This window comes from Salvelinus fontinalis, unplaced genomic scaffold (genome assembly GCF_029448725.1).
Source record: "Salvelinus fontinalis isolate EN_2023a unplaced genomic scaffold, ASM2944872v1 scaffold_1246, whole genome shotgun sequence".
Taxonomy (NCBI): domain Eukaryota; kingdom Metazoa; phylum Chordata; class Actinopteri; order Salmoniformes; family Salmonidae; genus Salvelinus; species Salvelinus fontinalis.
The window spans coordinates 35,557-50,404 of record NW_026601455.1 but is presented as its reverse complement, the minus strand read 5'-3'; the positions used below and the strand labels follow the sequence as shown (position 1 = coordinate 50,404).

The following is a 14,848-nucleotide window of genomic DNA, read 5'->3' as shown; positions in this document are numbered from 1 at the left end:
ACCTGTTTTATGTTGTTTTTGTATGTGTTTTAGGTCAGGGCATGTGTTTTGGGTGGGCAGTCTATGTTATCTGTTTCTATGTTGGTTTTGGTTGCCTGGTATGGCTCTTAATTAGAGGCAGGTGTTTTGCGTTCTCCTCTAATTAAGAGTCATATTTAGGTAGGGTGTTCTCACTGTTTGTTTGTGGGTGATTGTCTCCTGTGTCGTTGAATGTATGTACCATACGGGACTGTTTGGCTGTTCGTTTATTTTGATGTCGTCTGTTTCCTGTCCGTGAGTTTACGTTTAGTTATGTAAGTTTATGTTCAGGTTTCGTCAACGTCGTTTTCTTGTTTTGTATATTTGAAAGTGTTTTGTTTCGTGTTGCCATCGTCGTTAATAATAAAAAGATGGCTTACTTCCCGAATGCTGCATTTTGGTCTGATGATCCTTCTCTCCTCTCCTCGTCCGAGGATGAGGAGAGAGACAGCCCTTACAGCCCCAGGACAGCAACACAATTAGACCCAACCAAATCATGAGAAAATAAAAAGATAATTACTTGACACATTGGAAATAATTAACAAAAAACTGAGCAAACTAGAATGCTATTTGGCCCTAAACAGAGAGTACACAGTGGCAGAATACCTGACCACTGTGACTGACCCAAAATTAAAGAAAGCTTTGACTATGTACAGACTCAGTGAGCATAGCCTTGCTATTGAGAAAGGCCGCCATAGGCAGACCTGGATATCAAGAGAAGACAGACTATGTGCACACTAGCTACAAAATGAGGTGGAAACTGAGCTGCACTTCCTAACCTCCTGCCCAATGCATGACCATATTAGAGACACATTTCCCTCAAATTTCACAAACCCACAAAGAATTTGAAAACAAACCCAATTTGATAAACTCCCATATTTATTGGGTGAAATACCACAGTGTGCAATCACAGAAGCAAGAATTGTGACCTGTTGCCACAAGAAAAGGTCAACCAGTGAAGAACAAACACCATTGTAAATAGAACCCATATTTATGTTTATTTATTTTTGCTTTGGTACTTTAACTATGTGCACATCGTTGCAACACATTTGAAATGTCTTTATTCTTTTGAAACTTTTGTGTGTAATGTTTACTGTTTTTATTGTTTATTTCACTTTTGTTTATTATCTATTTCACTTGCTTTGGCAATGTAAACATACAGTACTAGTCAAAGGTTAAGACATACCTACTCATTCAAGGGTTTTTCTTCATTTCTATTATTTTCTATATTGTAGAATTAAAAGAAGTAAAGACATCAAAACGATGAAATTACACATATGGAATCACTTAGTAACCAAAAAAGTGTTAAACAAATCAAAATATATTTTAGATTCTTCAAAATAGCCACCCTTTGCCTTGATGACAGCTTTGCACACTCTTATAGACTTGTTTACGTGCTGCTGTGCATTTTGTTGCTAACCTTACTTTGCTACCTGACAACTTTACGGTTTTTACTTTTTAATTACCGTTTATATATTTATTTTTTTCCTCGCTCAAGTTTTTTTCTTTCAACTTTTCACTCCGGACGCTTTATCTGGACGTGGTTCGTCAGGACCTCCAACAGCCGAAGCTAAGTAGTAACATTAACATGATGCCTTCTAATTGCAGTCGCTGTACTCATAATATACAGCAGAACAATCGACTTACGGCGAGGATAGCTGTGCTGCAAGCCCAGCTTCAGACACAATCGTTAGGCAAGGGTAATTTCAGTGTAGGAAAGGAAGAAACAGCGTCTGTGCCACCAGTAAGTACAGATAGTAACGTTAGTATAAATCCCCTCGCACAGTCACCGCAGCCGGACAACTTTCTCATGGCTTCTGGGGGGAAATGCTGTAGGAATGCTCAACTGGTGTCGCTCATTCAGCCGACAGAAACATTCAACCGGTTTTCCCCATTAAGCAGCGGGTCGGAGTCAGAGGCCGAGCCTTCTCTAGTCTCTAATCCTCCCGTTACGGGGTCTGAGACGCCGAAGCCTCCCACCATTAGCTCTGACAAATTGAAAACCCTAGTCATTGGCGACTCCATTACCCGCAGTATTAGACTTAAAACGAAGAATCCAGCAATCATACACTGTTTACCAGGGAGCAGGGCTACCGAAGTTAAGGCTAATCTGAAGATGGCGCTGGCTAAAGTTAAAACCTCCTGAGAGTATAGGGCTAAAACTGAGTGTAGAGAGTATAGGGATATTGTTATCCACGTTGGCACCAATGATGTTAGGATGAAACAGTCAGAGGTCACCAAGCGCAACATAGCTTCAGCGTGTAAATCATCTAGAAAGATGTGTCGGCATCGAGTAATTGTCTCTGGCCCCCTCCCAGTTAGGGGGAGTGATGAGCTCTACAGCAGAGTCTCACAACTCAATTGCTGGTTGAAAACTGTTTACTGCCCCTCCCAAAAGATAGAATTTGTAGATAATTGTCCCTCTTTCTGGGACTCACCCACAAACAGGACCAAGCCTGGCCTGTTGAGGAGTGACGGACTCCATCCTAGCTGGAGGGGTGCTCTCATCTTATCTACGAACATAGACAGGGATCTAACTCCTCTAGCTCCACAATGAAATAGGGTGCAGGCCAGGCAGCAGGCTGTTAGCCAACCTGCCAGCTTTGTGGAGTCTGCCACTAGCACAGTCAGTGTAGTCAGCTCAGCTATCCCCATTGAGACCGTGTCTGTGCCTCAACCTAGGTTGGGCAAAATTAAACATGGCGGTGTTCGCCTCAGCAATCTCACTGGAATAAAGACCTCCATTCCTGCCATAATTGAAAGAGATACCTCACATCTCAAAATGGGGCTACTCAATGTTAGATCCCTCACTTCCTAGGCAGTTATAGTCAATGAACTAATCACTGATCATAATCTTGATGTGATTGGCCTGACTGAAACATGGCTTAAGCCTGATGAATTTACTGTGTTAAATGAGGCCTCTCCTCCTGGTTACACTAGTGACCATATCCCCCGCGCATCCCGCAAAGGCGGAGGTGTTGCTAACATTTATGATAGCAAATAGAATTAAATTAAATTAAAACAACGTTTTCGTCTTTTGAGCTTCTAGTCATGAAATCTATGCAGCCTACTCAATCACTTTTTATAGCTACTGTTTACATGCCTCCAGGCCCGAATACAGCGTTCCTCACTGAGTTCCCTAAATTCCTATTGGACCTTGTAGTCATGGCAGATAATATTCAAATTTTTGGTGACTTTAATATTCACATGGAAAAGTCCACAGACCCACTCCATCATCGACTCAGTTGGTTTTGTCCAACATATCTAAGTAACCTACTCACTGCCACAGTCATACTCTGGACCTAGTTTTGTCCCGTGGAATAAATGTTGTGGATCTTAATGTTTTTCCTCATAATCATGGACTATCGGACCACCATTTTATTACGTTTGCAATCGCAACAAATAATCTGCTCAGACCCCAACTAAGGATCATTAAAAGTCGTGCTATAAATACTCGGACAACCCAAAGATTCCTAGATGCTCTTCCAGACTCCCTCCGCCTACCCGAGGACATCAGAGTACAAAAATCAGTTAACCACCTAACTGAGGAACTCAATTTAACCTTGCGCAATACTCTAGATGCAGTCGCACCCCTAAAAACAAAAAACATTTGTCATAAGAAACTAGCTCCCTGGTATACAGAAAATACCCGAGCTCTGAAGCAAGCTTCCAGAAAATTGGAACGGAAATGGCGCCACACCAAACTGGAAGTCTTCCGACTAGCTTGGAAAGACAGTACCGTGCAGTATCGAAGAGCCCTCACTGCTGCTCGATCATCCTATTTTTCCAACTTAATTGAGGAAAATAAGAACAATCCAAAATGTATTTTTGATACTGTCGCAAAGCTAACTAAAAAGCAACATTCCCCAAGAGAGGATGGCTTTCACTTCAGCAGTAATAAATTCATGAACTTTGAGGAAAAGATCATGATCATTAGAAAGCAAATTACAGACTCCTATTTAAATCTGCGTATTCCTCCAAAGCTCAGTTGTCTTGAGTCTGCACAACTCTGCCAGGACCTAGGATCAAGGGAGACACTCAAGTGTTTTAGTACTATATCTCTTGACACAATGATGAAAATAATCATGGCCTCTAAACCTTCAAGCTGCATACTGGACCCTATTCCTACTAAACTGCTGAAAGAGCTGCTTCCTGTGCTTGGCCATCCTATGTTGAACATAATAAATGTCTCTCTGTCCACCGGATGTGTACCAAACTCACTAAAAGTGGCAGTAATAAAGCCTCTCTTGAAAAAGCCAAACCTTGACCGAGAAAATATAAAAAACTATCGGCCTGTATCGAATCTCCCATTCCTCTCAATTAAAAAAATAAAAAGCTGTTGCGCAGCAACTCACTGCCTTCCTGAAGACAAACAATGTATACGAAATGCTTCAGTCTGGTTTTAGACCCCATCATAGCACTGAGACTGCACCTGTGAAGGTTGTAAATTACCTTTTAATGGCGTCAGACCGAGGCTCTGCATCTGTCCCTGTGCTACTAGACCTTAGTGCTGCCTTTGATACCATCGATCACCACATTCTTTTGGAGAGATTGGAAACCCTAATTGGTCTACAATGAACAAGTTCTGGCCTGGTTTAGATCTTATCTGTCGGAAAGATATCCGTTTGTCTCTGTGGATGGTTTGTCCTCTGCGGGGTGCATCACTTAAGTGGGTTAAGTCACTGACGTGATCTTCCTGTCCGGGTTGGCGTCCCCCCTTGGGTTGTGCCGTGGCGGAGATCTTTGTGGGCTATACTCGGCCTTGTCTCAGGATGGTAGATTGGTGGTTAGAGATATCCCTCTAGTGGTGTGGGGGCTGTGCTTTGGCAAAGTGGGTGGGGTTATATCCTGCCTGTTTGGCCCTGTCCGGGGGTATCGTCGGATGGGGGCACAGTGTCTCCTGACCCCTCCTGTCTCAGCCTCCAGTATCTATGCTGCAGTAGTTTATGTGTCGGGGGGCTAGGGTCAGTCTGTTATATCTGGAGTATTTCTCCTGTCTTATCCGGTGTCCTGTGTGAATTTAAGTATGCTCTCTCTAATTCTTTCTTTCTTTCTTTCCCTCTCTCTCTCTCTCTCTCTCTCTCTCTCTCTCTCTCTCTCTCTCTCTCTCGGAGGACATGAGCCCTAGGACCATGCCTCAGGACTACCTGGTCTGATGACTCCTTGCTGTCCACAGTCCACCTGGCCGTGCTGCTGCTCCAGTTTATTATTATTTGACCCTGCTGGTCATCTATGAACATTTGAAAATCTTGGCATTGTTCTGTTATGATCTACACCCGGGACAGCCAGAAGAGGACTGGCCACCCCTCATAGCCTGGTTCCTCTCTAGGTTTCTTCCTAGGTTTTGGCCTTTCTAGGGAGTTTTTCCTAGCCACCGTGCTTCTACACCTGCATTGCTTGCTGGTTGGGGTTTTAGGCTGGGTTTCTGTACAGCACTTTGAGATATCAGCTGATGTAAGAAGGGCTTTATAAATACATTTGATTTGATTTGATTCTGGCTTTCCCTCAACCAGCTTCACATGGAATGTTTTTTCAACAGTCTTGAAGTAGTTCCCACATATGCTGAGCACTTGCTGGCTGCTTTTCCTTCACTCTGTGGTCCAATTCATCCCAAACCATCTCAATTGGGTTGAGGTCTGGTGATTGTGGAGGCCAGGTCATCTGATACAGCACTCTATCACTCTCCTTCTTGGTCAAATAGCCCTTACACCGCCTGGAGGTGTGTTTTGCGTCATTGTCTTGTTGAAAAAAACAAATGATAGTCCCACTAAGCACAAACCAGATGGGATGGAGTATCGCTGCAGAATGCTGTGGTAGCCATGCTGGTTAAGTGTGCCTTGAATTCTAAATAAATCACAGACAGTTTCTCCAGCAAAGCACCCCACACCATCACACCTCCTCCTCCATGCTTCCCGGTGGGAACCACACATGCGTAGATAATCCGTTCACCTACTATGCATCTCACAAAGACACGGCGGTTGGAACCAAAAATCTCAAATTTGGACTCATCAGATCAAAGTTGTGACGTGATGAGGTTGGATCCAGGTGCGTAGAAGAGACCAGACGAGGAATCAGTGGTTAAACATAAATACTTTACTGAGAAACGGTATCCAAAGGATCACAGTAACAACAAACACTAAGTCTCGAAAACTCACTCAGGAAACAAACGCACACGATAAACAATTCAAGCTTCAGCAAAGGAAACTAGAAAACACACCTCTTTTAACAGGAAACTCATAATGAATGATAGGACACAGCTGAGTGGTGTTAATGTCTCAAGGTGACAGGTGAAACCATGACAAAAGGACATATTTCCACCGGTCTAATGTCCATTGCTTGTGTTTTTTAGCCCAAGCAAGTCTCTTCTTCTTATTGGTGTCCTTTCGCAGTGGTTCATCTTTGCAGCAATTCGACCATTCTGAACAGTTGATGAAGGCCTGATTCACACAGTCTCCTCTGAACAGTTGATGAAGGCCTGATTCACACAGTCTCCTCTGAACAGTTGATGAAGGCCTGATTCACACAGTCTCCTCTGAACAGTTGATGTTGAGATGTTTCTTTTACTTGAACTCTGTGGAGCATTTATTTGGGCTGCCATTTCTGAGGCTGGTAACTCGAATAAACTTATCCTCTGGGTCTTTGTTTCCTGTGGCGGTCATCATGAGAGACAGTTTTGTCATAGAACTTGATGGTTTTTGCGAAATTTTACGCATTGACTGACCTTCATGTCTTAAAGTAATGATGGACTGTATTTTCTCCATGCTTATTTGAGCTGTTCTTGCCATAATATGGACTTGGTCTTTTACCAAGTAGGGCTATCTTCTGTATACCACCCCTACCTTGTCACAACACAGCTGATTGGCTCATACTGTAAGGACCGACGCTGGAGCAGAGAAGCAGGTACGGGGAGTCAACATTTAATAAGGAACAGACATGGAACATGACAGGAACAGCATCAGAACAATGCTGAAGCAGAGGGGGGGGGGGCAGACAGATATAGGGGAGGTAATGAAAGAGGTGATTGAGTCCAGGTGAGTCCAATAATCGCTGATGCGCGTGACGGGGGAAGGCAGGTGTGCGTAATGATGGTGGCAGGAGTGGGTAATGCTGGGGAGCCAGGCGCCCTCGAGCAGGCGTGACACAAACGCATTAAGTAGGAAAGAAATTCCACAAATTAACTTTTAACAAGGCACACCTGTTAATTGAAATGCATTCCAGGTGACTACTTCATGAAGCTGGTTGAGAGAATGCCAACCGTGTTTATAGCTGTCATCAACGCAAAGGGTGGCTACTTTGAAGAATCTCAAATATAAAATATTTTTAGATTTGTTTAACACTTTTTTGGTTACTACATGATTCCATATGTGTTATTTCATAGTTTTGATGTCTTCACTATTATTATACAATGTAGAAAATAGTACAAATAAAGAAAAACCCTTGAATGAGTAGGTGTCTCCAAACTTCTGACTGGTACTGTATGTTTCCCATGACAATAAAGCCCCTTAAATTAACATTGAATTGAATCGAGAGAGAGAGAGAGAGAGAGAGAGAGAGAGAGAGAGAGAGAGAGAGAGAGAGAGAGAGAGAGAGAGAGAGAGAGAGAGAGAGAGAGAGAGAGAGAGAGAGAGAGAGAGAGAGAGAAAGAGAGAGAGAGAGTATGTTACAGATATTCTGGTTGATATATTCATTCCTGCAATTAGTTGTGTGTGTGTGTTTGTTCCCAGTTTCTGTACGTCTCACTCACCACACTCTCCAGCACACTGACTGCCTCTCTATCCTCCATGGTTGTCTTGAGGAGCTGGAGCAGAGAGGAACGTGTGGCTGCTGGCAGGACTGACAGCAGCTGGAAATGACCACTCAGTTTCTCCAGTTCTATAAACACACAAACAACAGACAGACCATGTTACTTTGGCAAAGTGTGATCAATGTTTTTTTTTTATATACCAAAAGTGTGGGAACTTTGTAATTACTAATCAAAGACAAATATTGAACATTCCATAGACATTACATGTTGACCAGACGTTCCATTCAGTAGATTACATGTTGACCAGACGTTCCATTCAGTAGACCACATGTTGACCAGACGTTCCATTCAGTAGACCACATGTTGACCACTAGACAGGAGACATTACCCTCCACTGGCATTATTACCTTCGTTCAGATTTAGGGGGCTGTTGGCATGAAAGTCGCCTCCCAGGTCCATAATTCCATCTACTTCCATCCCATCCTTTGACTTATCTATTTCAAAGCCCCCATTGTTGCAGATGAGGCACAGCTCTGTGGACAAGAGCAGACAACAGTCATAACCAGTCACACACAGACAGATACAGTGGCTGTATTAAATACAGTGGCTATACTAAATACAGTGGCTATACTAAATACAGTGGATATACTAAATACAGTGGCTATACTAAATACAGTGGATATACTAAATACAGTGGCTATACTAAATACAGTGGATATACTAAATACAGTGGATATACTAAATACAGTGTATATACTAAATACAGTTGCTATACTAAATACAGTGGATATACTAAATACAGTGGCTATACTAAATACAGTGGATATACTAAATACAATGGCTATACTAAATACAGTGGATATACTAAATACAATGGATATACTAAATACAATGGCTATACTAAATACAGTGGCTATACTAAATACAGTGGATATACTAAATACAGTGGATATACTAAATACAATGGATATACTAAATACAATGGATATACTAAATACAGTGGATATACTAAATACAGTGGCTATACTAAATACAGTGAATATACTAAATACAGTGGCTGTACTAAATACAGTGGCTATACTAAATACACTGAGGAACATAGACACTGGCTGTGTACTTTATCATGGTACTTTACCATGCAGCTATACCTGGGACATTGACAAACCATACACTTCCTCACCAAACTGTCCATTGCATTTGACGTAGAGTTCAATCAGACTGTAGGCCATGACAGTATTTGCAGGAATACCCAGTGACACATCACTATCTGTCTGAGTACTGCCGCTCTGCTTCATAGAGGCCTGTGGAAAACATTTAAAATTAGTCCGAGACGTTTGGTACACAGATGACCCAGATTCTAACCCAGACAGTCATCTATTCTACACCATTGCATTTTCAGGAAGTGGTTCTAATGTCAAGAACAGGAAATGATGTGGTAACTAGAGCTGGGGGATTCCACCAATTCGGTTTGAGAAGTGTAACTTGAAAAAAAGAAATGCATCTCAAGAGGTAACCTTTTATGACTATAGTAAGGGCCTGTTAAGTGCCAACAAAAGTAAGTAAGGTTGAACATAACTAGGGATATCCTTGTGACAGGGGGAATGTAAGCTTGCTGTTTGTAGGGATTGGCAATTGAATGCAAGCTTCACAATTTTTTTTTAAATTGTTAAAACATTTGTAGCATGTCTATCTATGGCGTGTTGTGGTCCACCTGCTCAGTGTTCCACCACAAAACACAAGAAAATTGGCAAAAACAATCAAACCAGCTCACCTGCTTTTACACTATAAATTGAATATTAGAAGTTCAATATTTCTTCTGAAAAAAATATTTAAAAGGAATAGTTTTGAGAGTTCAGTTCACATAAAAGGGTTGACCTTAAAATGAGGGACGGACGTAAATGAATGCTGCATGGATGGACAATATGCTGAATGGTGGCACTTTAACAAGTCTTTATTCATATTAAAAATCTGATTTATTGAATTCACCATGTGGTCTATATATATATATTTTTTTTTACCCCCCTTTTCGCCCCAATTTTCGTGGTATCCAATCGTTAGTAATTACTATCTTATCTCATCGCTACAACTCCCGTACGGGCTCGGGAGAGACGAAGGTCGAAAGCCATGCGTCCTCCGAAGCACAACCCAACCAAGCCGCACTGCTTCTTAACACAGCGCGCCTCCAACCCGGAAGCCAGCCGCACCAATGTGTCGGAGGAAACACCGTGCACCTGGCCCCCTTGGTTAGCACACACTGCGCCCGCCCGCCACAGGAGTCGCTGGAGCGCGATGAGACAAGGATATCCCTACCGGCCAAACCCTCCCTAACCCTGACGACGCTAGGCCAATTGTGCGTCGCCCCACGGACCTCCCGGTCGCGGCCGGCTGCGCATGTGGTCTATATTAACGAAAGGGCACTTCATTTAATATAGTATGCTTTTAAAATTCAATATTGGTGCACAATTTATTCTTAAAATATCAAGACACTCTTTTCGTGGAACAACCCAGGTACAGCATTCTGACTAGAGCAAGAGACAGTATTACCACTACTGAACAGACATCTGTGACTATTACCACTACTGAACAGAAATCTGTGAGTATTACCACTACTGAACAGACATCTGTGACTATTACCACTACTGAACAGACATCTGTGAGTATTACCACTACTGAACAGACATCTGTGAGTATTACCACTACTGAACAGACATCTGTGCCTATTACCACTACTGAACAGACATCTGTGAGTATTACCACTACTGAACAGACATCTGTGAGTATTACCACTACTGAACAGACATCTGTGCCTATTACCACTACTGAACAGACATCTGTGAGTATTACCACTACTGAACAGACATCTGTGAGTATTACCACTACTGAACAGACATATGTGACTATTACCACTACTGAACAGACATCTGTGCCTATTACCACTACTGAACAGACATCTGTGAGTATTACCACTACTGAACAGACATCTGTGAGTATTACCACTACTGAACAGACATCTGTGAGTATTACGACTACTGACCAGACATCTGTGACTATTACCACTACTGAACAGACATCTGTGACTATTACCACTACTGAACAGACATCTGTGACTATTACCACTACTGAACAGACATCTGTGACTATTACCACTACTGAACAGACATCTGTGACTATTACGACTACTGAACAGACATCTGTGACTATTACCACTACTGAACAGACATCTGTGCCTATTACCACTACTGAACAGACATCTGTGCCTATTACCACTACTGAACAGACATCTGTGACTATTACCACTACTGAACAGACATCTGTGACTATTACCACTACTGAACAGACATCTGTGACTATTACCACTACTGAACAGACATCTGTGAGTATTACCACTACAGAACAGACATCTGTGACTATTACCACTACTGAACAGACATCTGTGACTATTACCACTACTGAACAGACATCTGTGCCTATTACCACTACTGAACAGACATCTGTGAGTATTACCACTACTGAACAGACATCTGTGAGTATTACCACTACTGAACAGACATCTGTGCCTATTACCACTACTGAAACGACATCTGTGAGTATTACCACTACTGAACAGACATCTGTGAGTATTACCACTACTGAACAGACATCTGTGCCTATTACCACTACTGAACAGACATCTGTGAGTATTACCACAACTGAACAGACATCTGTGCCTATTACCACTACTGAACAGACATCTGTGCCTATTACCACTACTGAACAGACATCTGTGAGTATTACCACTACTGAACAGACATCTGTGACTATTACCACTACTGAACAGACATCTGTGAGTATTACCACTACTGAACAGACATCTGTGACTATTACCACTACTGAACAGACATCTGTGCCTATTACCACTACTGAACAGACATCTGTGAGTATTACCACTACTGAACAGACATCTGTGAGTATTACCACTACTGAACAGACATCTGTGCCTATTACCACTACTGAACAGACATCTGTGAGTATTACCACTACTGAACAGACATCTGTGACTATTACCACTACTGAACAGACATCTGTGCCTATTACCACTACTGAACAGACATCTGTGACTATTACCACTACTGAACAGACATCTGTGACTATTACCACTACTGAACAGATGGACGTCTGTGACTATTACCACTACTGAACAGACATCTGTGATCTGTCAATATGGTCCTGACATTTACTTTATTTGTGAAGGCCTAGCTATCATAAAGTGAGATTATTGAGATTAAAAATCTATTTTACAACAGAGATTATCTAAATCTGAGTTACCAGTAAAATATGAGGAAAATATAATTCACTTCAGTAGAACACTTGGTAATCTTTCCTCCTACCTTCCCGCTCAGGAACACACAGGCGCTCACGTTGGCTCCTACATTGCCACGCTTCCGGACATTGTTTGTGACCGGACAAGGTAGTGACGTCATAATCCTCTCCGTCAAGACGCCTAACACTGCTCTGGGATTCACACGGGTCTGCTTGATCACAGGATGGGACATGTCCAGAACTCTGCAGGAGGGACACATTTTAGGTCATATTTCATAGAAATCTGGAAACACTGGAAAGCTACTTTAAAAGTTAAAAAAATGGATGTACCAATCACAGATTGTCCCTTTAAGCTAAGCTAGTAGTGAAAACAGTGAGGAGGTAGTTCAAGTTTAAGGAAGTTGCTAAACCAGTACAGTTCCACTTCTTTGTTGTCTGAAAGCACCTCAACCTGAAAATGTCCTTTTTACACAAAAGATACCTGCCTGATGTCATTGCAACCAGTTTTGCCCGCTGCTCTTGGGTCTTGGACTCCTTGGGAAGGTGAACTGTATGATGTATTATGATGAATTATGATGAATTATGACTGTATTATGATGTATTATGACTGTATTATGATGAATTATTATGTATTATGACTGTATTAGGATGTATTATGACTGTATAGGACTGTATTGTGACTGTATTATGACTGTATTATGATGTATTATGACTGTATGATGATATATTATGATGTATTATGACTGTATTATGATGAATTATGACTATATTATGATGTATTATGACTGTATTATGATGTATTATGATGAATTATGATGAATTATTATGTATTATGACTGTATGATGATATATTATGATGTATTATGACTGTATTATGATGTATTATGACTATATTATGATGTATTATGACTGTATTATGATGTATTATGATGAATTATGATGAATTATTATGTATTATGACTGTATGATGATATATTATGATGTATTATGACTGTATTATGATGTATTATGACTATATTATGATGTATTATGACTGTATTATGATGTATTATGATGAATTATGACTGTATTGTGATGTATTATGACTGTATTAGGATGTATTATGACTGTATAGAACTGTATTGTGACTGTATTATGACTGTATTGTGATGCATTATGACTGTATTATGATGTATTATGACTGTATTATGATGTATTATGACTGTATTATGATGACTGTACTGAACATACGTATAGTATAGGGTAACTCACCTGTTTTTTGAGTAGTTGTGTAAGTCCTTCACATCAACCTTCTCTTTGTTCAGGCTGCCAAGGGACAGCTTCTGTTTGGTGGACCATTTCCCTCCCACGGTAATGTTGAAATCAGCCAACTTTGCCTCCACGTTCCCATCTGCGTTCATTTCTTTCTTGTCACCAAATGTCCCACTGTAGTCCACAAAGTCAGACTCCTTGACAGCTGAGGGAAAGTTCAACATTTGAATGGACTCTATGCTATTATACCATAGCACATATCTATAACAGCCACATCCATGACATTATAATTGTCCTATTCTCCTCAGTAAAACAAGAGAAGGATAAATAATGAAATCAATGGTCAGATATTTTAGAACAACAACAACCCATAGTTATTTGTCACTAGCGGGCTGCTCTGGTGCTTACTTGGGCTTAAAGGTGTGTTTCCAGGCTCTCCAGGCTTCAGGACATCACCGAGGGTAAAGCCAGGGGACTGGTATTTGGGTTCCTGCCAGAAGCATCTGTTCCTGGTCTTGACAATGAGTGATCGGAGATTCAGTTTGTCTGTGTCATTCAGACTGGACACAGGGATCAGGCGTCCCTCATGATCTGTGTCCTTCACAAAGGCTTTTGTGGCTTTGGCAAACATCTGAGAGATGGTGATTGATCGTGTTTCTGGCTGCAGCAGATGACAAAGACACAAATGACAAAGACTTCTAAGAAACAAAACTAGGATGAACACATGAACACTCAATACAACATCTTCTGACGAGCATTCTAAATACATTTCACAGTTGGCAAGACACTCAATAATGCAAACACAATCTCTTTGAAAGGTTCACTTTCCCTGGGAAAAGAGTGGATCAGAACAGAGTAGCAAACAGGAAATACAAACAGGAAATAATTTTAGACCAAAATATTGGTTATATATCATTCAAGGCTATACAAAGCATGCTGTATATTTTTCCTAATTGTTTTATTTCAACAACCTGCAAGAGCTTCAATACTAGGTTCTCACCAATTCTTCCTCTGGGTCCTTATGACTGACAGGTTGCAGAGATATGCTCTTAAGAAGGAGATACTAGTATGTCTGAAATGCATTAGCTAAAATTCATTACATACTAGTAGGAGGAGTGTCTTTAACTTAACCCCTTACTAGGAAACTGTCCTGTTCCACTCTTGCAAACCTGCTCTTCACTTCTGTTTTATTTCATGAGAAAATAACTTCACTAGAAGCAGGCAGAACTCAAGGAGCAACATGCTGTCATGTTTGCTCCCGCTCTTCCCTTCCCCTGGCGCTTGAGGGCGCCAGATTACCCTGCATCACACGCTCCTGCCATCCATCACCCACACCTGCCTTCCCTCGTCACTCGCATCAGCGTTAATGGACTCACCTGGACTCACTTATTACATGTTAATTTCCTCCCCTATATTTGTCTGTTCCCTTGCTCTGTTCCCTGCTGCTGCATTGATTGTTTCTTGTCTAAGTTTCTGTTTGCTGACGCTGTGCTTGTCTCGTTATATGTCCGTCATTTATTAAATGTTACTCCCCGT

The 14,848-nt window shown here is 41.4% G+C and overlaps 1 protein-coding gene across 1 annotated transcript; it reads right to left on the bottom strand.

The window, feature by feature from the left end:
• Window positions 1–7,439: 7,439 nt before the first annotated feature.
• LOC129848869 (gasdermin-E-like) lies at window positions 7,440–14,156 on the bottom strand. The gene is made up of 6 exons (XM_055915963.1): window positions 13,721–14,156; window positions 13,313–13,517; window positions 12,130–12,304; window positions 8,943–9,063; window positions 8,170–8,295; window positions 7,440–7,890 (listed from the first exon to the last, which is right to left on the bottom strand). Exons 1-6 carry the CDS (start codon window positions 14,079–14,081, stop codon window positions 7,715–7,717), a joined length of 1,164 nt encoding a protein of 387 aa, XP_055771938.1. The 5' UTR covers window positions 14,082–14,156; the 3' UTR covers window positions 7,440–7,714.
• Between the last annotated feature and the right edge of the window lie 692 nt (window positions 14,157–14,848).